This window comes from Mustela lutreola, chromosome 10 (genome assembly GCF_030435805.1).
Source record: "Mustela lutreola isolate mMusLut2 chromosome 10, mMusLut2.pri, whole genome shotgun sequence".
Classification (NCBI taxonomy): Eukaryota; Metazoa; Chordata; class Mammalia; order Carnivora; family Mustelidae; genus Mustela; species Mustela lutreola.
In genome coordinates this window covers 1,600,089-1,625,376 of record NC_081299.1, presented here as the reverse complement: position 1 = coordinate 1,625,376, position 25,288 = coordinate 1,600,089, and the positions used below count along the sequence as shown (strand labels likewise).

General features: G+C 64.5%; 1 protein-coding gene across 5 annotated transcripts in view; it reads right to left on the bottom strand.

The window, feature by feature from the left end:
• PRDM16 (PR/SET domain 16) overlaps positions 1-25,288 on the bottom strand; it is a 297,726-nt gene that overhangs the window by 252,310 nt on the left and 20,128 nt on the right. The window contains exon 1 of one of the 5 annotated variants that reach the window (XM_059135645.1): positions 19,511-19,682. The exons of 2 other annotated variants lie outside the window; for them this stretch is intronic. In XM_059135645.1, coding sequence (XP_058991628.1) covers positions 19,511-19,556 — 46 coding nt within the window. In that variant the 5' untranslated portion in view covers positions 19,557-19,682. Of the gene's footprint in view, positions 1-19,510; positions 19,683-25,288 lie in introns of those variants that run through there. 2 more of the 5 variants (XM_059135644.1, XM_059135647.1) reach the window with 2 other exon arrangements.

Genomic DNA, 25,288 nt, shown 5'->3' with positions numbered 1-25,288 from the left:
GCTGGCCACACTGTACCACTCCTGGGCAAGTCTCTTCCAAGCGTGGGGGCCGACAGCCGGGCGCTGCGGTGTAAGACCCATCAGAAGCCACAGCGGCCTCTCCAGAGGCTGAGGAGCACAGGCCCTGGAAGGCCCTCAGCCCCGACGGAGTCGCCCACGAGGGCTGGGTCCACCGGGCAGAACTGACCTGGGTCCCCCAGCCCAGATGCCCAGGCCAGCAGGGAGCAATCTCCCCTGCCTCTCGCCCCACCTCAGGTCAGCCTCATGGCCATAGAGGCCCTCTCCATGCCTGGCCTCGGCCAGGCAGACTCAGGGCAAGCGGGTCCCATGGTGTCTGTGACTGGACCTGGGGTCCTCTGGGCAGAGGCCTGATGCATCCGCACAGCCGGAGAAACAGGAAGGTCCGCATCCCCGAGTGACCAAGCGCAGACCAGGGCTCCGCCCTCCTGGGAGACAGTCAGTGCCAATCAGGCCCAGACACCTCGAAATTCCGAAGGAAACAGGGAAATGGACCAGAACCAGCCCCAGCGCCACCTCCCTGCACCGTTTCAGCACACTCTGCTTTTCTAAGCAGTGGGCATTCGCATGGGACGGAGTGACCACAGCAGGGAACGGGCGCGGGGGCTTGCCTCTCGTCGGCACCGCGCTGGAAGACAGGGCGTCCTGGGGTCTGGGACGGTCCCTTAGGGCCCAAGAAGGACGTGGCCACACACAAGAAGGACGTGGACACAGTGCCTGCCCCCAAATCAGCCTCTGCGGGGACAGAGCGGAAAGGCCGCGGTGCCGGCCCCACGATGCCCAAGACTGCAGCACGGCCGCTGGGGAGGCCAGAGAAGAGCCAGGTGGAGTCCCACTCCCTGAAACTGGGCACCACACGAGCGCCCCCTCCATGCCCACCCGTGACTGTGGGCGACGCCACCTTGCTCCCGCAGGGGAGGCCCTGCCCCCACTAGCCTGTACACAGCTCACAGTGAAGGCAGCACCGTGGGCAGGGCGTATGCAAGACGGTCGCCGGGTCCCCCTTTGTCCTCGGGAGCCCGGCTCCCAGGCCTGCCTGATGGAATATTGATCCTGGGAGTGCAAAGTCCAGCGAGCCATTAGTCCAACCTGCTCTCGAGCTGGCGGGGTCCCATCATTTGTCACCCGCCCTGTCCCGCTGGGTTTGTTTAGGAGTGGGGGTATGTGCTCTATCGGCCACTTTCCAAGCCTCCCCACCGCACTCCTTCCCTGTCAGGCATTTATGGAGCCGCCGAGTTCCCACAGGCCCCCGCCCCCACCGCCAGGACAGCCGTCTGCGCTCGGACACCTGTGCGCCAAGTCTCATGAGTGCTGACCCGGCACGGCCCACGTCCTTCCACGGCAAGCATCTCCCCGGCCACGCCGAGAGGCCAGTGCCATCATGCCCCTCGACCACCCGACCATGGGGAGGGGCAGCCCCTGGTTCAGGGTCACATGGCCAGTAAGGACCCAGCTGAGGTTCAGAACAGATTTCTGTGGATGCCAAAGGCCACATCCTCGGTCACAGGAGACGGCGTCACCAAGCAGGGGCGGGTGTGGGTTGGGTGTGACCAGGGAGTCGGGACGGGGCCAGCTCTGGAGAAAGGGGCTCCGCCCTCACCCCATCTTCCGGTGGGCATCTTGGCATCTGTAGAAGCCTCTGCTCTCCCCGCCCCCGACATCTGGAATTCTGCCGGTCACCCCCCAGGGCCACCCACCGGGTTCATTCAGCAGCAGGAGTGGCACCTAGTTGGGGAAGCTCCGGGAATGGACAAAAAGGATACAACTGCCACGGTCCTTGTCGGCTGCCGGCTGCCACCTGGCAGCAGAGGTGCTTCCCAAGCACGCGTATGTGAACACATGTGAGCGGCGTGAGCGCTGATGGGTGCGAGTGTGTTAGAAAGCCTGGTAGCGTGAGTGTGCACGAGTGTGAGCGTGTGTGTTTGTGTGCGTGCACGAGTGTGCATCATGAGCACAAGTGAGTGTGTGATGAACGTGGGTGTTGGCGTGTGTGCAAACGTGTGAGCACATGAGAGTACTGGCATTACATGCAAGTGTGCAATCACATGTGCACGTGTTAGCATCGTGTGTGAGTGTGAGCACACGGGAGTGTTCGTATCTATGTGCAAGTGTGTAGTGATGTGTGCTATGTGTGTACATGCAAGTGTATGGTGCCATGAGCATGAGTGAGTAAAGATGTGATCATACGTGTGTGCTACCGTGGGCATGGGAATGTTAGCATGTGCACAAACGTGTGTGAGCATGTTTGACTGTTACACACATATAAGTGTGTGATCGTTATGGGTGTGTCCGCATGTACATAAAAGTGTGGTCACGTATGTGCATGTTACATGTGAGCACATGTGAGTGTGCCAGCATATATGTGCGAGCGTGTGACCATCTGTCGGTGTGTCAGCACGTACATACAGATGTGGGCACGTGTGTCACTGTGAGCCACGTGAGTGTCTTAGCATGAATGTGCAAGCATGTGATCACACGTGTGCATGTTAAGTGTGAGCACAAGCAAGTATGTCTGCATGGACGTGCGAGGGTGTGCTGGCGTGCACACACAGCGTGGGCAAGTGTGGGTGTATGTGAGCTTGTGTGAGCAAGTGCAAGCGCGCGTGTGTGCTGGAGGGAGCCGTGAGAAAGGGTGAGTGCGTGTGAACATGCATGAGTGTGTGCAGGGGAAATGCCGCTGTCTCACGACCCGTGACGGCGTTGCAAACGAACGTCCCAGCCAGTCCACAGCCCAGAGCTGGCACCTTCACCGTGGACACTCCTCCTCGCGATACCCGTCGGTGTAAAAACAAAACAAAACAAAACGGTGGCAGGAGACAGAAATGTCTCCAGCGTTTGTCCCTTCACATCCCGAGTGTTCAGAATGAAAGTGAGAAACAGGCTCTGTTCTCAAGTCCAAGTCCGGCTCCTGCGTTCCAGGGTGGGGGCTCGGGGCTGCGGCACCTCTGGCAGACCCCGCCCCTCGCAAGCCGGCAGCAATGCCAGGGGACATCACGTAGTGCCAACGCCGTGGGTGCTCTTGGGGGCAGAGGCCAGGAGCGCGGCCCCCAGACTAGGAGGGCCCGGTGCAGTCTCCCGGCCCCTCCCCAACAGGCTCCCTGCCTTGTCCGTGAGGCGTCCGCGCAGACCCTCCTCACTCCCTGCTGCTTTCCTTCTGCCCTGCACACCTTCGCTGAGCCCCAGCCGTAAGCTGGGGACTGGGTATCTCTCTGGCTGGGACCTGGCTGGAGGCTGGCGGAGCGCACAGGGACGCCAGCCCCCAGCCCTGCCCCCAGCCCTGCACTCAGCTCTCCTGCGCCTCCTCTCCCTCCTCCTCCTGCCACGTGAGGGCCACGAAGGACAGAGCTCAGAAGAGCTCCCTTGGCTTCTACCTCCTGTGGAGCTCAGACACCCGGACCCTCTCCTGGGAGGTTCCTGGCCTTGGGTAGGAGTGGGTCCAAGCGGCCCTGAGTCAGTTCTGGGATGGGCCCCGGGTCCCAGTGACCGGGTGGGTGCTGTCCTGTTTGGAAAGGCCCTCCTGGCACTGGGGGCGCGTGCTGAGCCTCCTAACGGTTTACAGCGTCTGGAGCGGGCTGGGTCCTGGACTCAGCTCCTTATACGTTTGACCTTCTTCCCCCCAGGAGACCCCGCCGGCCACCCTGGTCAGCGTGCGTGAGCCGGCAGTCAGGGTGTCGCAGACCTCAGATCCATCTGTCAGTAACATGTGACCTCTTCAGCCCGCAGGAGCCCCGCCTCAACCAGGGCCAAGGCCCAGACGCAGGGGCAGGGGTCAGCAGCACAGGCAGACCCTGCCCCGGGGATGTGGCTGTGGGGGCTGCCGGAGGACAGTCCTGGTCCAGGCTGCACGGCCCGGGGTTTGAGCCGTGGGTTACCCCAGTCGCCAGGAGCCCACATAAACCCCCAAAGGTACGGCGGCCTGCGGGCTGGTAACGGGGTCCCCTGCGCCCCCCGAGCCCCACGCACCCTCGGGCAGACCCTGCCAGCGCCCGTCTGCACGCGTGGGTTTGGTGTTGCTTGGTGAGAGGAAAGTGCGTCCTGCAGCAAGGTGACCCTGGCGACCGAGGGCAGCGCCAGGAGGCCGGAGGGCTGACCCCGGGACAGCACTGGCGCTCACCTCCGGAAAGCTCAGCGTCTGCCGAGCAGGGAGTTTGGAGACAACGCGGCTCCTGGTTCTGCTTCCTCTGCCTTCGTCCCCAGCGAGAAACGCCTGGGCTTCTCCAAGGCCTGTCACCTCCCTCCAAGTGATGCCCCGGGCCCAACTTTTCCCTTCACTGAGACCGTTCGGCAGGGGGTGCGTCCCCCCCAAAACGCAGGGAGGACTTGGGGAGAACACGAGCGTCCTGAGTCGGAGGCCGGGCCGGGCCGGAGTTTGATTAAAGTCGCTTCTATTTAGTTCTCACCTAGATAAGATCTTAATCACAGCCCCCAAATTATCAGCCCTGACATTTATCAACGCCGTCCGCCGCCCCCGCCCGCGCCGGCCATCAGCCTTTCTTCCCGCCCTGCCTTTCAATGGAGGTTAATTTCGAGTACATGATTTATCTTGCTGGGCGAGCAGCTCCGAGGCGCCCACCTTTTCAAAGGGCGGGCTGGGGAGTGAATTATAGCGGCGCTGCCCAGTGATTGGGTTCCGGGGGGAAGGAGAATAGGCGGCCGTGTGATGCCTGATGTGACGCTGGGCCTTTTCAGCCCGCGAAGAAGAAAAGATTAGGCCTCTGACAGCGGGGCTGACAGGCGAGCTCAGGGCAGCAGACAAAAGGCCGGTACCTGAAAGCCGGACCCGCGCCCCGTCCCCCGAGGGGGTGTGTGCGCCCCGACCCGCCTCCTTTGCATGTGCTCAGGCGATGCGGTGCCCACACCCCACCTGGCCCCCGCCCTCCCCTCCCCCGTCCTGCTCTCTCCCCTGCCCGTCCCCAGCGGAAACCCGTCGGGTCCCGGGTCCTGCACTGGGGTCGCTGTCTGGCTCCCAGCCCTTTGACAAGAATCCCGTCTCCGCATGCGGATGCCTCCGGCCAGCAGCCCCTCTGAGAGGGGGAGGCCTGTCCATCACACCCCCCCAGCTCAGAGAACACACAGAGGCCTGTGCAGATCCGCCCGACGCCAGGGGTCTGGCAGGGCGGGCCAAGGCCGTGGGCGCAGGGCTTCAGCTGGGCCAGCCCGGACGGGGTGCGGCGGCCCGTGTCCCAGTCGCTTGGATGGTAGAACTCCTTCCCCCATCCCGCGAGCCCCAGGAGGCAAGGACACCCCCTCCCCAGCCCGGGGGCCCAGACCTCCCAGCCATAGTGACGCTGCAGCATTTTTGTGTTCAGAAGCTTCTCTCCAGGACGGCAGGGAGCCCACAGCTCGACCACGCCACACGGGGAAAGGGACCCCACACCAAAGTGAGCCACCCGTGTGGACGTCGCAGCAGGATGGGAAAATCACTCACATGTAATGCTCATTCGGATGTTAGGGAGTTGGGACAGGTCCCCAGGTAGGACACACAGAGGAGCTCCTGGCAGAAGACCCCAGGCCCCAGCTGCCCTCAGTACAGAGGTGGCCGAGCAGGTGGGCCTGGGGCCTTGAAGAGGCCGCCTCCCAGGCCCCCGGCAAAGACCATCCCCCGAGAGGCTGGGGGGCTGCCTGGGGAAGCCGCCAAGAAGCAGGACCAGGGAGGTGGTCCCCTCTCTGCCCAGCACGGACAGACAGAGGGACAACACCAGATTTAAATGGAAATGGGTCCTGCCCCACAAGGCTGCCAGACCCCACCCAGGCCTTCCAGGGGGCCATCCCCGCACCGTGAGGGGCAGGCACGGAGCTGGGCTCACCTCCCGGCTCCCAGAGCCCGTTGCAGCCGCCGATTTGGGGGTGTGGGCCCCTCCCTCCCCTGTTCTGGCCCCTTTCACCAGGCCGCCTGGCCTGCAGGGCAGCCCGAGGGAGAGCGTGGAGGAGACCCGACAGAAGCAGGTGTCCACGGGAGCGTCTGCGGGCCCAGGCGTGACCCCAGCGTCAACCTGGGACAGACGGAGTTCACCACGGCCTCGGCGCCACCCGAGGTGTGTACACACCCTCCGCCAGCTCTCCCTGCACCGTCCCGTGGGCTGGGTGGAGGGTGAGTAGACACGTCCGGGGAGCATCCTGGCGTGACCCCCTTCCTGCCCTCTACATGGAGAGCAAGGAGCACGGACAGCAGTCGCCGGCCCTGCAGGCCTCACCACTGCCCCCTGCCCCAGGAAACACCAGCCCGGCACGTCGCCAGCCTCCCAAAGCCATGATGCCTCCCTGAGCTGGGGATTCCCCAGCCTCCCCCCAAATCACACAGATCACACAGCCCTGGTTGCCCCTCGGGGGTTTGGGGGAAATCTGGCTTCTGACCCCCCAGATAACCTCAGAGCTCTGGGACATCACCTTTGCCCGGATACACAGATACACGGACCAGCCCCAAGAAAACTGTGGGTGCTCACAGATGACCCTCCCTCCCGGCCCGGCTGCGGAGCCCTTCGGTCGCGCACGGGGAGCCCTTGAATGAAACGCTGGTCTGACGGCTGCCGAGGCTTTACCAGGCCCCGGAGCATTAGCTGCCAGACAGCTACGGAAAGATCGTTGACTTCTGGCAGCCGAGGGCCCTGGGGTCCCCTGAGCACCAGTCCCGAGAGCGCCAGAGCACACTCTGTGTCCCTGGGGCTGTGGGTGCGGCTGCCCCCCGGACAGGGCCATCTCTTGGCTAATGGTAATAATGATAATAATAGCAACAATAATAATAATAATAATGGTTGGTGTCCATCCGGCTCAGACCCAGTAGCACCCGCGCAGCCCCATCCCCACCGCCCCGCAGCAGCTGACCAGCTGAGCCGCAGGACTGGGAACGCCCACAGCACGCAGAGAAAACCAACCTCACGCACAGCCTTCCGAGGCCATGCACAGCGCGCTTGTATCTTTCACACAGGTGACTTCGTTATCTCTTTTTCCAGTTGACAACACCTTTTGGAACAATCCACAGCCATCTGGGAGTTCCCGGTGGTGGGGGTCACAGACACCACCACCCCCCGAGGCCCCAGGGCTTCCAGATCTGTGCTCAGCCAGGTGCAGGTTCGAGCCCGGCCTCCCTGCCCTCAGGGCGGCATGGCACCTGCCACCATGCAGACTCCTGCCAGCGACGTGCCCGCCAGTCCTTCCCCATGGTTGTGACAGTTCCATAGGACGCCAAGCACCAGCCCAGGCCTGCAGCGACCGACCCCTGGGGACAGACCCTCCCACGTGTGGAGTTCTGACCCCCCACAGGGCGAGGTTGCCGCTTATCTGGGGGCATCCAGGGCCACAGAGACCAACATGGCCCCTCTGCCTGCCAGGCTGGGACAGCGGCTCCCGGGGGGGCCCATGACTAACCTTACATCCCTACCTCACACCATAGACAACTCCCACCAGGAGGATGGAGGGACTTAAATACGGAAAAGCAAAACTCCAAAACGTCAAGAAGGAAGTAGAGGAGAATCCGACCTGGGGACAGGGAAGGAGTCATTAACAGAGACACACAAGGCAACGCTGATGGCACCAAGCTGCCCGCACTCCCTCCCTCAGCCCACAGACGGAGGAGTGCAACCCCTGTGTGCCGTGGACATGTTCCCAAGCTGGGAAATTGGTTGGTCCTGAGCGAGGAGAGAGCTTGGCAGGGCCCAGTGTGCGGCAGGGCTCCATAGGACGAGACCACGGAGGGGCAGCTGCCAGGGCAGCCTCTTCCCCTTGGTGATCCCAACCACCCACCTCCCCCCGGGGGTCTGACACCTGGCTGATGGTGGAGGCAGGAGGTGAGCGAGGACCTTTGGGGGCCATGCCTTGGGGAGCTGTCTGGGATTGGCCCACCGAGCCGGGATCATGTGTGCCCTCGACCAGAGAAGGTGGCTCTGAGGTGTGTCCGCCCAGCGGGGCGGACAATGGGAGTGCAAATCCGCTGGGGCCGATTCCCATAATTACTGTGATACTCTAGCAGGGATTAGCCCATCGGGGAAATGGGCTGGGAGCACAGAAGCTACCTGGCAGGTATTTTGAGCAGGCTGGTGTTAAGAAGATCTGTGGGCTCCCCGTTGAGCATTAAATGGTGTATACTTAAAGGATTGGTCTATTTACATTAGAATTAGTGGAGCAGCCGGACAGCAAGGAGCTGCCGCTTCCAAGTCCGTAATCCATCCGGGAGCCCACAGCACCTGGGTGCAGAACCGTGCTCCCCTGCCAGCCGCCAGCTCCCGGCCGGCCTCCGCCCTGCTGGGGGGCAGGGCAGGGATGAAGTCTGCAATCTCCCCCAGACCTGCGGAGCAAGGACTCTCCCAAGGGTGGGGCTCAGGAGCCCCGCAGGAGCCCCTGCTCCCAGAACAGCTTTGTTCTTGGACATGAGGCATGGGCTCCAGGCTCTGCCCACAGCCCAGCTCCCTGGGCCCTTCCTGCACAGCAGGGCTCTGTGGCTACTACCATCCTGCTCTGAGGAGACCTGAGCTGCCCACCCAAAGCCACACCACCAGTCTTGACCCCAAGCAACCCGACCCCAGGTCCCACCACCAATGGCCACTGATCCTCCTGTGCTTCTGGCCAGGCCGGAGCCCGGGGTGGGAGGTCTCGCAGCAGCAGCTGGGGAGGGCAGGGCTCCCCTGGGGCTGGGAACCCGTTCCCAGCAGACATGTGAAGCCAGTGGAGCCAGAGGCTAGCCCCCACTTCCGATGCGGCTGCACCTGCTGCCCCGGCCCCGCCCCTCACCCCACCCAAGCAGGTTCCCCTCGAGGCCACACTCTGTTCCGGAGCTCAGTGACCTTGGACGAAGGGGACGGGGCTCAGGTTCCTGTCCTGCCAAAAGCCATTCGGTGGCAAAGCCCACTGGCCTTGTGCGGGCCACAGGCAGGCCTCCGGGTGCGCTCCCCTCTCTGGCCTCTTTCGCACCCCCGTGGCCAGCTGAGCCTCGCGGCTGAGCGTTCCTTGTCCCCTCTGCTGGGCAGTTTTCCGCCCTCTCTGGGCCTTCTGGACCATACTCTGCGTCCTGTTTCACGAAAAGGTAGCAGTTCTCTGCACAGGCTGCATCCCTGTCCACGGTCGGCGGCTCTGAGGCTGCCTGCCCCAGGAGAGCTCCGTCCACGGGTGCTGCGGTCCTATCCCAGCCCCGCCCTGTAGGAAACTGGGGACAGCGGCTCCCGGGGACTGGGGCTGAGCCAGTCTTGCAGGACACACACCCCACAGGGGGACAGAGGTGGACCCCAGGGGCCACGTAGGATGGCCCAGGCAAGGGAGAGGACTTTGGAGCCCATTTTCTGTCCTCCCTCTCCTCCCGGACCTTTGGTGGCCGGCTTGGCTGCCCGGGCACCTCACCAGTTTCTGTCCCATCTGAGGAAGAGGAGGGGAAGGGGCAGGCCGTCAACAGAAGCCTCCTCCAGCCCGTTTCTCAGGAACCAGAGCCCCCTCTCCGGGCTAATTAGCATGCTGTCTGTGGGCCCAGCTAGGAATGTAATTACCGAGGGGGCCAGCCTGCCCCAGGAATGCATTGGGAAGGTTACCATAGGAATCGGCTAGTCTATTCATCCTGCAGTACGGTGCTAATCACGGTCATGAGGAAGGGATTGGGGGCTCTGCAGGTTAGCTGGGGAGCCGCCGGAACAAAGCCCCCGCACTCACTCCTTAACCCTTTGGGGTCCAGACTGGGGGCTGCGGGAGGGCCCGCTCCCTCCGAGCCAGGGTTAAGCATCCTGTGCTTGGACGTGGCCCCTGATGGCCGCTGGCCTGGAGGGTACCCTGTGTTCCAGGATGCACCACCCCAAAGAAGTCCTACCCCCCGCCGAACGGGGAGTTTAGACTGGAGGTGAGCAGACAGGCCCCGGCTCTGGGCCTGGCCGTGGGGGAGCCTGGACAGGCAGGAGAGCGCGGACAGGTGGATGGGACAGGGCGGACATGGGCCCTCAGCACACAGAGGCACGTGGACCTGGTTGACGCCCCGGGGTGGGGCAGGCAGGCCTGGAGGCTGCGCTGGGGAGGCCGGCAGGCAGGAGGGTGGCCTTCTCCAGGGAGGAACCTCCAGGACACTGGCCACGAGAGCCCCCACAATGGCCTTCCCGGCTGTGCAGGGGGGCGGGGGGCGGGGGGAGGCAGCCTTGCCTGTGTCCCCCCAACACCCGGGCCACTCCTGAACCACAGCGCGAGTTCCCGCCCCTTCAGAGCAACCCAGAGCCTCTGCCCCCACATAATCGGTGCCTTCCCTTCCACGGACCCCCCCCCCCCATTGCTCATCCACACTTTCTGTGTACGTTCATCCAGTGCTTACTGGGTCCCAGGCCTGTCCGGGAGCTGGCAGGAACAGAAAGACTGTGTGCCCTGGGGTCAGGGCCTTCGGAGAGCATGGCCACGCCTGGAAAGACACTGCCCGGTCGCAGCGATGCCACCCCAGGGCAGCCGTGTGAGCTCTGGGGCAGGCTCACGTGGGAGCAGGGGCCGTGAGAACTGGCAGGGGAGAGCCCCGACCGCAAGCTCAGGGACAGAGGCAAGAGCGGAGTCTGGGCCGAGGCCGGAGGGCTCTGTGTGCAAGAAGCGACTGCAGGGCCAGCTCCAGGGACCCTGAAGGCCACACGGGGCAGCTGTCACCTGCCTGGCTCAGTGCCTCTTCCCCTTCTGGACCCCTGAGTGGTGCACGTAGCCGGGGACAGGTGACTCCGCACAGGAGAGAAGGGGGCTCTCCCGGGCTGTGCGCAGTGCCGCGTCCCCGGACCCCACCTCAGGGCTCCCGCCTGCCCCAGCCCCTCCGGAGCTGCCCATCGGACCCCCTCCCGGTCCTGGGGTGGGTTTCGTTCACTGGCAGCTCACGTGCTTCCAGAACAGCAAAGTCCTGAAGCACGGAGGACCGCACTTTCCAGCACTTTCCAGAAAGCACAGGCCTTCCGGGGGCCGCCTCCTGGGTCCCCAGGCCACCGCTTGTTAGCTGGTATTCTGAAAAGCCTGGAAGGGGAGAGCCTGCGCTGCGGTCCCCAAGCCATGCTGTTCTCAGCAGACCCTGGGGGACCTTGTCTCCGTGGGATCGGCCATTCAGCAGTGACCCAAGGAGCTGTGTGTTGTCAACACGCCTTCCCCCAGCCCAGGAGCAGACCTGACGGGAGGAAGCAATTTGTTTGTGAATTTTGCCCTTTGTTATGGAAAGCTGCTGGGTTTTACAAAATTGTAAAGGTTTGAACCGTTAACTCCCAGGGTAGTCCGCCCTGTGGATGGGGAACTTTTGAGGAGGTGTTTATTCCTTCTTTAAAAAAAAAAAAACAACACAGAATTGATGTTAAGTAGCCGTATGCAAATTTCCTGGGGCCTGTTGATTTTACTCTCTTGAAATCTTATTGAAAAGGCTCAACCCCACAAAAATGAGAAAAATTGTCCTCTCCAGTCAAGCCTTGATTTTCACGGACGTTTCTCAGGTTCAAGGCCCCTCTTTCAAGCTCATTTGGCTTTTCAGAAAAGAGCTTGTCCTAATTGCAGATTTCCTGCCCCTCCCGGTGCATCTGGGGTGGGGGGGTCGGGACCCCACCAGCCTCCGGCACCCTGCTCAGGATGCCCCCACATGAGGTGTTTCTGCTCGCCCCCCAAAGGCCTGGGTGTTCCCGCCCCCCCCCCCGTGGTCTGGTTTCCGGCGGGCGTGGGAATATCGTCGCGGTCATTGTGCAGCTCCAGGTGGACACAGATGGTGGCAAAGGCTTCGTCTGGGGGAGAATCGTGTCCTCAAAATGTACACGTTGGAATTCTGACCCCCAGGTCCTCAGAATGGGACTGCATTTGGAAGCGGGACATTTACAGAAGTGACTGAGCTCAAATGAGGTCCCTGAGGTGGGCCCTCATGCCATGGGACTGGGGACCTTCTAAGAAGTGGAGATGAGGACACACGCGCACCAAGGGACGAGCTCGCGAGGACGCCGGGAGAGGACAGCCGTCCACACTCCAGGGAGAGAGGCCTTGCGAGGAACTGGCCTGGAGCCCCCAGATCTTGGACCTACAGCCTCTAGGACGGAGGGTCCCTGCCGCGGTGGCGCCGGGCACCTGCTGAGCCTCACAGTGACCGTCCCCAAGCCACAAACCAGCGCCAGCCGCCCCACTGCCATCCTGAGGTGGCGGGGTCAGGAGCATGTGTTGAGCCTGCTCGGGCCCTGATGGGGATGAGCCTGACTTCGTGTCCCCACCACACGGACACGATGGCCGGCGTCTGGTCTGAGCCCAAGAAGGTCCAAAGGAAGTCACGGGTTCCGCACACACACCCTTTACAGCCCCATGATGTTCAGAATCACAGTTTGTTTCTCACGTCCAAGACCGCGCCGTCGCCCCGGCTCCTCTGAATAAGGGGAAGGGGAGGAGCCGGGCCGGAAGCTGCAGGCTCTAGACCCGTCCGTGTCCGCGTGGGCCCCGGGCCTCACCTGCCCGCAGCTTCTCTGCTCATGCTCAGCTCATGAACGTCACGGCGGGGCCAAGCCTGCTCGCTCAGCAGTGGCCAGGGTCTTCCTTCCAAGGGAGAGAGGGGCGGGGGGCACAGCCAGGAACTTCGACAAAGGAGCCTCAGCACCCATGAACCAGGGAAACTTGGCACGAAGCACAGAAAGCCCCGGGCGGCATTTCCTAAAGACAGAGATGCAGGTGCACGGGGAGAGGTGCCTGCGGTTCCTTGGCCCGCGGCTCAGAGCTGGGGACGGAGCCCTGAGGACTGAATGCCAACACCGCACCCGGTGTCCCAACCCCGCGGCACCCCAGCAGCCCCGCCAGGGACAGCTTCAGTCCACCTGCCTGTCGCGCCCGCGTTCCTTCCCCAGACACATCCGTGTGTGCCGGCCTGGGCCCACACTCCCAGCGAGGTGGAGGGCAGGGGCAGCTCGGGGCCTCCGCCGGCAAGCTCTCACTCCGGGACCCCCGCCCTGCCCCGAGGGAAGACGGCCAGCTGGCCCGGATGTTCCGCTCCCCTTCTCTGCACGTGGGCTCGCCCTAGGATGGGGGCTGTAGCAAGCAGCGAGGCATTGCTGCGGCCTGGGGGAGCCCGAGAGCTCTGGGGTCCCAAGGAAGGTCTCCCACGTCTCCCCAAACTGCCTGGTTTATCGATTACAGTCCTGCATGGGGTCTAGGAGAACTGTGCCCGGAGCCTGCCTCCTGCCTGAGGGGGTGCTGCTGGCCAAGGGGCGGTGGCCACGGGAGGCTGTGCTTCACAGGGGGCACCCAGCCAGGTAGGACCCCAGTCCGGCCCAGGCCTCGCCCAGTGCGTCTGTCCAGACTGTGGGAGCTTACAAGGGACAGGCAGTGGGTGGTTTCTCTGGACGGTTCCGGATCAGTTGGGCCACTGCCTTCTCAGGCTCCAGTGGCTCCGAGGAACCCCCCCACCCCGCTCCCTCCTCTCCTGGCACCGGCTCACCCTCAGACCGGGTGGCTCAGGTGGCTCTTCCGGGGACCCCCACGGGCTCGCTGCTCCCTCGGCAGAGCCCGGGCTCCCGGCCACGACAGGTGCCACCCCTCACATTCAGCGTCCCCTCCCCAGATGGCTCAGGCTACAGAGGTGCCCAGGACGGTGGCTCGCAAACACGTCTGCCCACGCTGCCGTGCGGCCGCCCATTCAGCACAGATAAGCCCCTTCAGAAACGAGGAGGGATTTAATTCAGCGTCTGAGTGACAGCACCGAGATTTATCCCCGGCCCAGACAATGCCGCGCTGGGCTTTAATCTCCCCCAGACAATGAGCTGCCTCTCGGCCCTCATCTTGGGCCGTTCCCACGATGGCTGGTGATTAGCGGGGAAGCACTGGATGGGAGCCACTATCTCCCAAGGAAGAGTGCACGTCTGCCGGGGTCTGGGAGGGGGAAGGAAGTGGAGCCCATCTCCTCGGCCCCGCAAAGGGGCACCGCCAGGAGGCGTCCCGCGATGGCCCTCCAGGTGCCTGTGCCAGGTGGGCACGCACCATGCGTTCCCATCCCCCGCGGACGGCGCAGCCCCTTCCTCAGAAGGACACCTGCCCGGGTCTCAGCCCTGTCGAGGGACCCCTTGGCCGATGCTTCTCCCTCCTCCTCCTGGAGGCTCAGAGCCAGAATGTCAGCACGTGACCAAGTGACAGAGGTCACCTTGAGGAACTCCTCCCTTTCCGGTGGCCCAGTCTGGCTCTCTCCCTCTTGGAGGGGCCCCAGCCCAATGCCTGGCGCACTTGTCACATCTCCTCTTTCCCTCTGAGAACACATTTATCGATGACTTCCACCCCCCAGAAAGCCTGAGCCCAGGCAGGACGACCCTCAGACGCACAGAACCAGCCAAGATCCCCTCCCTGCCCACTCACGGGCCCGAGACAGCCCAGGGACCCTCATGTCGACCCCAACCAGCCTTCTCTCTCCCTTGAAGGACGGAAGCACACAGAGTGAACAGGGCTCCGGGAGAGCTGGCCCGACTCGCTCCTGCACACCTTGAGAAGCCAGCCAGAGGCGCCGGTGAAGGGCGTGGTCCATCCAAAGAGGGTGGGGCTCTGTGTCATCGTGTTTGGACCCTCGGAAGGGTCGCCTGCCCATCACCCTCGTCACAAAGCTGAGGCAGGGTGCAGAGCGAGCCTCTCCTGACGGCGCATTGTTGCAGGGCCTGCTGTGTGCCAAGTGGGACTCTGGCTCCCTTGGCCACCACCACCTCTGCCCACCCCCCTCAGGCAGGAGACCCCAGGCCTGGGCCCCAGGAACCAGTCTAACCCACACACCCCACAAAGCCTGGGATCTCTGAGAACCAGAACCCCGAGGTTCACACAGAGCCTTCTCCCTGTCCCTCCTAACCTCTTTCTTCTCCCAAAGGAGAGGGCTTTTCTAGACTGCCTTTGCCGAGCCGGGCCTCAGGCCCGTGGCTCGCTGTCACCCCACCCCCGCTACCACTTCTGCCCCTTGGCCCACCCAGCACGCGCACTAGGCTCCCACGGTCTGACACCGCACTTGGCCTGTTTCTACCACCTGGACACGGACACACGGCCCTCCCTGCCTACGACCCAGGACCACGGACGGGGTGGGGGGTGCTCCAGCCCAGGGTCCTGCAAGACGGCCTCCGGACACAGCATTCCAGGCAGTAACAGAAGCAGCCGACTGCTTGCTCTCAGGCAGCACCCCGTGTGTTGGGCGACCCCAAGCACGGTTAGGGACCCAGGGCCCTTCTCGCAGACGCTGCTGGTGGAGGACGTCCCCCGCAACCATGGCAGCCCCTGGAGCTCACTTGATACGCACGCAGCTCCAGCCCGGCCCGCGTCCCCTTCTTTCCAACCCTCGCTGCACGTGGACTGAGCGCCACCCCGTAGGGCGCTCCAGCTCAGGGTGTCTGACGAGGGCTGAGCCGGGCTCCCACCTACCCCACTGCCCCGGGACATGGAGGGGAAGTCAGCGCGGGTCACCCGGTGGGAGCTGGGGAGAGCCACACGGCGTCCCTGCTGTCCCGCCCGGCACCTGCGCGTGGGGGTCTCAAGCAAACATGGAAAACGGAGATCAGCAGGAGTGCGGGGTAGTAGCTCTGTCTGGGGAGCGTAGATTTTAGAGAAACGGGAGCTTCTTCTTTGGTGAGGTTACATGTTTTAAAGGGACAGAATCAAGAAAGCACTGATGGTGACCGGTGGGGACCTGGCTAGGACTAGTTTTCTGTGCGGGAGGGACGGCAGTGAATGTGGCCAAGGCAGGGCCAGGATCACGGGCTCGCCAGCTGCCCAGCTGCACCCCAACACCCTCCTGTCCCTGGCCCCGCGAGTGGACATCTGGGCCTCGTCTGTCCCCACCACGTGTCCACTGCCCAGGCCGGGGACGCCCTAGCTCATGCCCAGCCACGTGAGCCCACAAAAGCCAGCGGGGGGCTGACCTTCAGTTCATCCAGGCAGGAGGAAGGGGGGGCGAAGCCAGCCATCCCGAGCAAGGCCAGCTGTTCCTGCAGAGCCAGCCCTGCCCAGCCCTGGGCCCCGGACTGGAGGGTCCTCCGGTCGTTTGGGAGGTGAGAGCCACGCAGGAAGAGACAGAGGCCGGCTCCCACCGTCACCCAAGCCTGAGCCAGTTCTTGGAATTTCCCTGAGAAGGTGGTCAGACCGAAAAGCCTGCTGAGCAGATCCGCAGGCCCCTTCCTCCCAGAGCAAGTGCGGGGACCACGTTACAGAGCAGTAGAGGTCCCTCTGCACCGCGAAGCCCCCACGATGCCAGGCCTTCCTCCACATGCCCTAAACAAAGGTGACCCAGCCCCAGGGTAGGGCATGGCCACGGAGCCGTGGTACTTCCCAGACGGGGTAGCCGGGGGCAGGGCGTGGGGTGGCAATGGCGCCGGCCAGAGACGGAGATGTCTGGGGTCCATGCAGGGGTGGTTCATGGGGGGGGGCGTTGATGCCCCACAGGCTGGATCCCCTCCCCAAACAGCAGGGTCTCGAAAAGAAGGAAGAAAAGTTACCCTGTGGCCCTCCTCCTGCCCACTGACATCAGGGGAAGATGCTTGGCCAACGTGGGAGACGAGACGGGACAGAACTTAAGAGACCAGCACCCTAAGCCTCCCCGGGGACTCCTGTGGCCTCCATGGCCTCTGAGCCTCATGGGCCTCCACCGGTGGTCTCCGCCCGATCTGCCTCCAGGACAGGACACACTCTGCGCCCCCAGTGCCCCCACGCTGAGCCATGTTCCCACTGGATTTCAGGGGAACTTCGGGCTCCTTGACTTCTGACTTGGAAGGAGATGGATGAGGCCAGCTCCCCTTTGGCCGTTCCCTCCTTACCCGCTGTCTTACCTCCCGTTCGGAGGGCAGTGGCACTGCTCCCTTCTAAACAGTCTCCGACGCCCATCTTCCGACGCGCCTGCTGCACGCAGTGGCCCCAGGGCTCACTCCAGAATGCGGAACCAAACGTGCCCCCAAGTTCTGGAGGGATTCTGGTGATGACCTCTGCGCCTCAGCTACACGCATGGGGCTCTAGCTGAGCCAGGGCTTGGGGAGCACCTCTCTCTGTGCTGCTCGGGGAATACCTCCCAGCAGCCCCAAGACCCCACGGGAAGAGGGACAAGCAGAAGGGCAGCAAAGGCGCCCACATGGGCCACAGTGCCCAGACCCACGTGCCGCCCCTCGGCCCCCCTGTGGCTAGCGCCCACCTGCGATCCCGATGGCCCGGTGCCAGGCAGACGGGGCTCCAGGGGCCTGCATCTGCACCGAGGACACCAGGGACCACCCCAGCCCTGCCGAGATGGGGTTCTGATGTCCCTGAAGTTCCATGCCTTCTCCCAGGCAGCGGGGGCTCCTCCATGTCCCCAGTGCCCACGGCCAGTCTGGGAACTCGGCAGCTGCCCTCTGCGGCCCTCACTGGTCAGGTCCTGGTTACTCAAGCATGTGCTGAGCGCCACTCGACAGGCCCCAATGGGAAGCCGGCAGGTGGGCACTGGTGGGCACGGCCCCGTCTAGGGCCGCAGGGCCAGTGGGGCAGGTTTTCCGGACAGGGAGGCTCTGCCGGGCCAGGGGCTTTGGGAGCAGCCCCGGTGCACCCCAGGGACAGAGAACCCCGGACTCCCAGCCTGCCTGTCCCTTTGGCAGCTCCCGGGGCCCCTCCCTCACTGGCGCGGAGACCCCTCTCTTCGGTGGAGGCTGTCACCTTTCCCGCAGGAGTCCCCGTGGGGCCCTGCTCTACCCCGCCGCTTTCCCGGGAGGCTCCTCATCCTTCTAGGACAGCGGCACCCGCCTGTAGACATGGCTGCTGGTCTCTGTTGGGGACAGAGCTCTCCCGCGGGCTCAGCCCATGCCCCGCAGCCAGGGGCGAGCCAGAGCAGGACCTGGTATTTGATCCTGGGTGAAGTTGTGGCTGATGGAGAGCTTGTGGGTGCTCTCGGCTCCCGGGAAACCTCTCGGCTCCCGGGAAACCTCTCTCCCACGATCTGACTCCTCTCCTGCTCCTGGCAAATCCCTTCTTTCCTGCCACAAGGGGGTTTGGTGGGGGCTCAGGGGCTGCACCTTCCATGGTCAGGGGAAGTAGGCCTGACTCAGGGCGGAATAACCCTCCCCCCCCCCCCCGCCGTGACCACACCCTGGGCTCATGGAGGGGGGTTGACGCCTAGCGTCTATCTCTTCCTGCGTGGCCCTCACCTCCCGAGAACGAGCAGAGGACCCTCCCGTGCAGGGCCCAGGGCTGGGCAGGGCTGGCCTGTGAAGGACCCCGAGTTTCGGGAAGACCCTTCCTTCCCATCAGACGGGCGTGGGCTGTGAAGGAGGCAGGGGTGGGGTCATCACCCAGAGCCTGCCCCTGTGAAGACCAGATCGACCCCCTGCCTGGAGCTCCTGGGTCGTGGGTGGTGCTGCCTGGACCCCAGGCAGGGCTGGGGGTTGGGGGAGGCAGGGACACGGAGGCGGGCCGGGACGCTCGCACTGTGCAGGTCACCTGCGTGTCACAGGGACAGCCACCCGGCCGCGGTGGCTGAACCGCTCCCCATCCCATTCACCCCCCACGCCGGTCTGCTCACACCGCGGACTGTGGCTATGGCAGTCCCCCGGAGTGGCCTCCCCTCCCGGTGTCTGCACTGCCCCCACCCCCGTCTCCAGCCTCCTGCCCCGCACAGGCCGCGTCAGGCCGCCCCAGGCATCTTGGCTCGGGCACGAGCTCGGGGTGGCGAACCCCACCAGCTCCCCGGCTCCATGCGATGGGTCTTCTCCAACCCTCCCAGCAGGGCCTGCGGCCGCTCCCTAACCCCCCCCCCCCCCGGCCCCCGGGAGCCCCGGAAGTTCTTCTAGCCAGAGCCGGGACAGCGGCCCCAGGAGGCGGGCCGGGAGCTGAGTGCCGGGGGGGGGGGGGGGGGGGCGCGGGCGGGCGGGCTGGGACGCTCGCACTGTGCACTCGGGGAGACGCCGGGACACGGGCCGGCGGGCTGGCCGCTCTGGTCGCTACTCACCGGCCGCAGACGGGGCATGCCGGGCTGCAGGAAGCACACGGGAGGGGCCGGCCGAGGCCTCCCTGCGGGGTGAGCGCCTCACACACACCCTGTCCAGAGGACACCGGCCCGAGAGGGAATCGGCCCCCAGCCCCACAGTGAAGCACCCGGCGGAATCGAGATTTTCCAGCAGAGCCAGAACTTGTCTTTTGTCAAGAGGCTCCGTACTCTGCCCTTGACCTTCTCATGACCCCAGCGGCCACAACACAGGCAGCTTCTCTGAAGGGCCAGGTTGTCGCCTGGGGAGGGGCACGGCGGCTCTGACCCCAGCCCCAGCCTCGTGGGCCCCCGGGACACGCACAGCGCAGGAGTCCAGGGCAGGCCCGCTGCACAGGGGCTGAGACGCACCCGGAGGTGGCAGTGGGGAAGGGGGGCGGGGGGCAGGGGTGTGGCGGGGAGAACGACGCGTCGGAGGAGCACCAAGCCGTCAGCAAATGGCCCCACCGGTCCTGCCGAGGGTGGTGGCGGCCTCGTGGGCCGGCTGGGTGGGCGACCCTACTGGCTGCGCCAAGGCCAGGCCGGCGCGGGGGACCGAGGCAGACCAAGGCCTGAGCCCCACACTGTCCACTCCCCCGGCAGGGGTTACAGCTTACTCACCCTTGCTCAGAGGCCAAACTGCCTTCTCTAGGAGCCTCCTACGCATGCCAGTCCTGGGCCCACGCCGCCCTCCTCGCTCGTCCAGGAGCAGGAGAGGGAGGCCCTGACGCCCGGCTCCCACGACGAGGCAGCCCCGGGACGGAGGGCGGCCTCGGGCCCGCAGGGACGTGCTGGCAAAAGAGGAAGAGTGAGCCAGCAGGGGAAGCGTGGGCTCAGCGTGGCTTCTGGGCTCGGCTGTGAGGTGTGGGCTCTAAAAACAGACCCTCTCCTTCCTAAGCACGTGACCCCTCCCCACCCATGACCTCAATCCTTGGCCACTGGAGGCCCAAGCTGGGCAGGGAGGGGGTCGGGGCTTCGAGCAGGAGAAAGGACAGGAGCCCTGGGGGCCTGGGGCCGGACCCGCGGGAGGGAACACCCGACCCGTGTGGGTCCAGAGGAAGAGCGGCCGGGAGCCGGGAGGCTGGGGAGGAGAGGGGTCAAAGGGCCTTCCCTCTGAGGCCTGCCCTGCATCGGGGGTGCCGTGAGCCTGGGGCCAGCCACGACCCTGCCCAGGGCACGGCTTGCAGCCCGCGCTAGCCCAGGCTGAGCGGGACCCCAGGACAGAGATGGCTGGGCTGTCTGGAGGAAGCAAGGGCGACTGTTCCCCCGATCTGGGTTCCACTCTGACAGCTAGTGCCAGTCATTAAGCCCACTCTGCGGCGTGAAATGGACCTTCGAGGTTAGATCAGGGACCAGCTGCACAGGCGAGAAATGGTATGAGGCGGTCTCCACCCCACGGGCACCCTAAGGCCAGCCCTGAGCACCCCTACACGGCACCCCTGTCCCCCCGGGGATGCCCCACGCTGACCCCTCCGCACCTCAGCCCCTGCCCTCCCAGCCCCAGCCCAGGGCTGCCCACAGACCCACAGGGCCAGCCACGTCTCCAATGGGCACACTGTCTCCCAAAGCTGGGTGGACAAGGAGGCTGAAGCCGGGCGCTGTCCACACTCCAATCCCCCTGCTGACCTAGAATCCCAACAGTCAACCCCACCGGCCTGTGACTAGGGCAGTGGCTGCTCCCAGGCGGCCCCCGGCAGGACGGGAACCCTGGCCTCGCTGCCCACGGCTCGCTGCCTAGCCTCGGGGCCTCAGTCCATTTTCCAGAGCTATCCTTCGCGACCCCTCCCCTCCCCAGCAGTGGGGGGCCGTGCCCACTCGTACGCATCCTGCTGGCTCAGGGTCCTCCGGCTGAGAAAGGCCAACCCCCTCCAGCCCTGGGAGGTGGACAGCATTATTGTTACGGTAATGGTGGGGAAACCGAGGCACGGAGACTGGTCTGGCCTCAGCTGCACCCACTGACACACCCCAAACTGCTACAAACACGTAGCTCGTTCTGCTTTCCTCCCAAACCCCAGAAGGTGAGCCGAGGCCTCTTCCAGGAGGGACGCACCTTCCCCCGCAATCATGCTTCTCCTCTTGCAGGCAGCCAGGGCAGCGGGAGACCCTGCCCGCCCACCAGCCCCACTCCCACACCCCATTCACCATGCCTCCTCCCCAGAGCTGCCGGTGGTAGGGTGGGAACGTTGAGGGGACCTAGGGCAGCGCAGGGGTCCCAGTGGCCATGGCCCCCAGCCCCACGCCCACCTGGCGCTCCCTGCTGGACACCAACAATCCCCCATAAAGGAGGTCAGTGCCGGGCTGCCCAGGCCCCGGCTTCCGCAGCAGCAGCAGCCGCGGAAGGGAACAGCGGGAGGGAAGCCCCCAGCCCCTTCCAGGCCCTCAGGATTCTCCCAGGGGCAGGAGCATTACGTGGTGACTCCATTAGGGCAGGGCCCCCAGGTCCCTGATCACATCAGCAAGACAGCGGGAACCCCCGGCTGGCCATGTCCATGCTCGGCGGATGCCCGCGTTCTCCACAAAACCGAGAAGTACCACCTGCTTGGAAGTCGGCTCGCCGTCACTGCTCCCCAGAGCCCAGTGGAAGTGGCAGCCGCGCTCTGCAGGGTCCCCTGCCTGACACAGAGCCTCGAAGGGGCTCAGAAGCTCTGCTGTCCTGGCCAGGACTGCTCCCACCTGCCCAAAGTGCCCTTTGACCCATGGTTCTAATCCCGGAGTGGGGGGCACCATCGACGGGATGCGAGTGTATGTCCCTGACTTCTGAGAAGCCCCCGCCTCCCTGCAGATGCTCAGAAGCCACGCGGAGAGGAGAGGCAGGCTGGGGGCCTCGGCTGTCCTCTGCCTCCTGCCCCCCTCCCAGGGTCCTGAGCCCCAGCAGTCCCCGCCCTGGTGCCCCGAGTCCCCCTTCCCTCCCCGTGTTACTGCCGTGGCTGCCTGGTCCCTGCCCTGAGCATATAGGCATGGGTTTCTAGGTCACCAGCAGCCACAGACCACACAGACAGCAACCACTGCTTTCCCCAGACCGAGGTGACTGGACAGAGTCACCACTTCTGTTTCGTACTTCCTGGAACAGGGCAGACCGACCGCAAAGTCACAGAAGTCCAGATGCCCCGGCGGCTCCGAAAAATTCTCCGTGACTGGGGGAATGTGCCAGAACTCCTTCCTTGTCCACCCACTGTCTGTTTAGGCATGTTAGGGGTGCACAGGCCTGATCCCATAACAGCACACATACCCCCCCAAACATTTTCCATGTACAGGGCCCATCTGGAGCCCATGGAGCCATGGAGCCCATCTACACGGCCACTGCTAGGCTGTGGCTCAGGTGGGAGCTGAGAGTTGCCTACAACAGACATATAATGTTGTCTGCCTGTGACACTGGGCTAGCCTGGGCCCTGCCAGTGTCACTGGGCTAGTGTGGGCCCTGCCAGTGAAATGGGGCTCACCTGACCCTTCCTCTGACACTGGGCTAGCCTGGGCCCTGGGAGGGGGTTTTGGCGAGGAAGAATTGGGAGTCTCTGTGGACTCAGAGAAGTCACCATGAGGTCACCAGTGACCGACGCTTCTTGTCGATCGCAGAGCTGGGCAGGGGTTTCCAGAAGTGAGAACATCGCTCCTACAGTCCGCAGAGACCCAACCAGCCAGTTCTTCCCGCAGGAGCCCTCGTCCTGCTCACCTGCTGCAAAGACGTGGGCAAGCGCCGGCCACGAGCTTTCCTGTCTTCCCGATTTTACAGCTTTTTTCTTGAGATGTCACAGCCCCTTGAGACAAGAGGAGACGCATCCCCAGCGCCGGTCCCCAGCCCTGGAGCAGCCCTCCTGCACGCCCGCCTCTCGGGACGGACTGTCCAGCAAAGGAAGGAGGACCCCGAGGTCGGCGCCACCAGCGCAGGGTGGCAGGGAACCACCCCGACACCCCCGACCTGCATGCACCCTCCGTCTCCAGCTCACTGACCGCAGGTGGGGAGTGTCGGCCTTTTGTGAGTAAACGGCGGCTTTATCACAGAATGGAAAGGTCACCCTGCCCGGCACGCCCATTCCCACCGTCCTCCGACGGGCCCTGGACCCAAAACTGCAAGGCCCTCTCCCTGGACCCCATCGGGGTCACCTCAAGGGCACGTAGGGTGTGAGGAAGCAAGATGAGAAACAGGCGAGATGGACGCCCTGAATCCTGGCGGCTGAAGGCCTCCGTCGCTGCAGGAGTCACTGCGGAGAACTCGGGCCCCCTCACTGCAGAGCCACCTCCCCTGACCCCTTGGGGAGTGGGCCCAGCTGCAGAGCCACAGTTCAGAGGCCTGGACCTGCGGTGGCTGTGGGCTGTGCCCTCTGGGCCTGCATCCCCTCTGGGCCCCGTGTGGTCCCCACTCATCGACCTGCGGGGCTCGGCCTGGTCCGCTCACTGAAAGCCGCTCTGCCCACCCTTCCTCCCGTGACTGTCCCGGCCGTCCTCACATCGGAGTCATCCTATCCTCACCACGTGTCTGCACCACCTTGGAAGGGAGGCCCCGAGCTCAGGCCTCACCCTGTTCATGGCCTTGACTCTGGGGCTCACTTGGCGGTGGCACCTCGTGGCCTCTCCATAAACCCATGTCCACTGAAAGCAAGTGGCCTGCCCCAGGCCTGGCCCTCTGTGTCCACGGGGACATGAGACTGGCCCCCTTCTCCTGGGACTGTGGGACGACAGCAGGGGAACCCAGCAGGACTCCAGGGACTCTGCCTGCTCAAGGAGGGTCCACGGCAGGCGCGGCCCCTGGGCCCTCCTGGGGCTGCCTCTGTCGGGGGCGTGGGGCTGTGCTCCCTACCCCCCGGCCGGGACAGCCCGCTCCGTGCTGCAGGATGGAATGTCGGGAGGGCTGGGCCATCACCCGGGGTGTGGGGGGGGACAAACAGGGGCACGAATGGCCTTAGCCCTAACTGCAGCTTCCTCACCAACACCCCCCGCAGGGACCTGAGCGTTTCTGGCAGGTCCGGGTTCTCCGGCTCCTGGAGGAGAGAGAGGAGAGAGGAGGCAGAGAAGCTGCCATCTTGGTTGGGCTCCTTCATGCGGGGTTCTGGTCCCGCAGCATCCCCGGGTGACCTCTGCTTCCTACCATCGTCCCCGGCTCTCAGTTTCCCCACGCAAACAGCACGGGCTTTGGAGAGTGCAACCGCCCTTTGCCCCTGGGTTCCGGCTGCTCTAAAGTCCCGGGCAGGCGTTGTAACCTTCTGCAGCAGCCATTTCTCTCTGCTCCTCGAACTTCCTCTTCCTCGTGGCATCTGGGCTTTTGAAGAGAAAAAGCCCCATCCTGACCCCAAGTTCATGACTGTGGTGCAGGCTTTGGGCGGGGAGCCAAGACCCTCTTGCCCATGGCCAGACTCTGCTCCACTCTCCGGCACCTGCAGACAAGAAGGGGCTGCCTGGTGCCAGCGTGGACATTGGTCAGCCAGGAGATCCCCTGGGGACATCTCAGGAGCCAGGGAGGCTGACCTTCAGGTCCTCGGGGCCCAGCACGGACCACATGCAGGACACGGAAACAGAGAGACGGGCACCCCCAACCCCGCGACGCTTGGAGTCCATCCTGATGATTCTGCCGTCCCACGGTCCCCGGGTCCAGCAAGAACACGGCCACCGCTCCAGGGAACCGGAGTCAGATACCGTGCGTGCTCTCCGGGGCACACAGCTGCAGAGGGAGATGCTCTCATCTGAAATCAGGGTGCCTCGGCCAGAGGCCAAAGGTGGGGAGGCACTGGGGTTCCAATGGGAGCAGGCCATGGCCAGGCTGTGTCTAGCGTGTCCCTCTGGAACCAGAGTCACCAAAAGCCATTCTCTGGCACAGCCCGGGAGGAGGGTCATGGGTGCAGGAAGCCCACCGGCGAGGAGGCGCACACAGCCGGCCTCTGGAGGGGACACATGCTCGGAAGGGGCACCGGGGCCACACAGCTGGTCTCTGGAGGGGACACATGCCCAGAAGGGGCACCGGGGCCAGCCCAGCTGCTTTGGGCAAGAACAGCCCCTTGGTTGCTGGCGAGTCTACACCGGATTCAGCTGCCTCACGGAAAGCAGGGACCCCCGCCCGGGGCAGGTGAGCAGGCCGGCCCACGAAGCGCTGCTCTGCGGCAGGCACCGCCCTCCTCCCTCAGGACCGGGCAGGTGCACCGCAGCGTCTCCTGGCAGGGAGAGACGGCAGCTCCTGGGGAGGCAGAGTCACCCCTCCCTGCCTGGCACTCCCTGCAGTCTAGAGCCCCGAGCTTCCTTTGTGACAGTGACCTCTCTAGGCTGCTTCCTAGACCCTGCCCTCCAGCCCACAGGAGTCCCGCAGGATGGGACTTACGATCCACACTTGAGCCCGGGGCCAGGTGGTGTGAGGTCCGGGTCCTAACCGCCCACCACGCGCGCGGGAGCCAGTCCTCACATCCGCCGATTCCG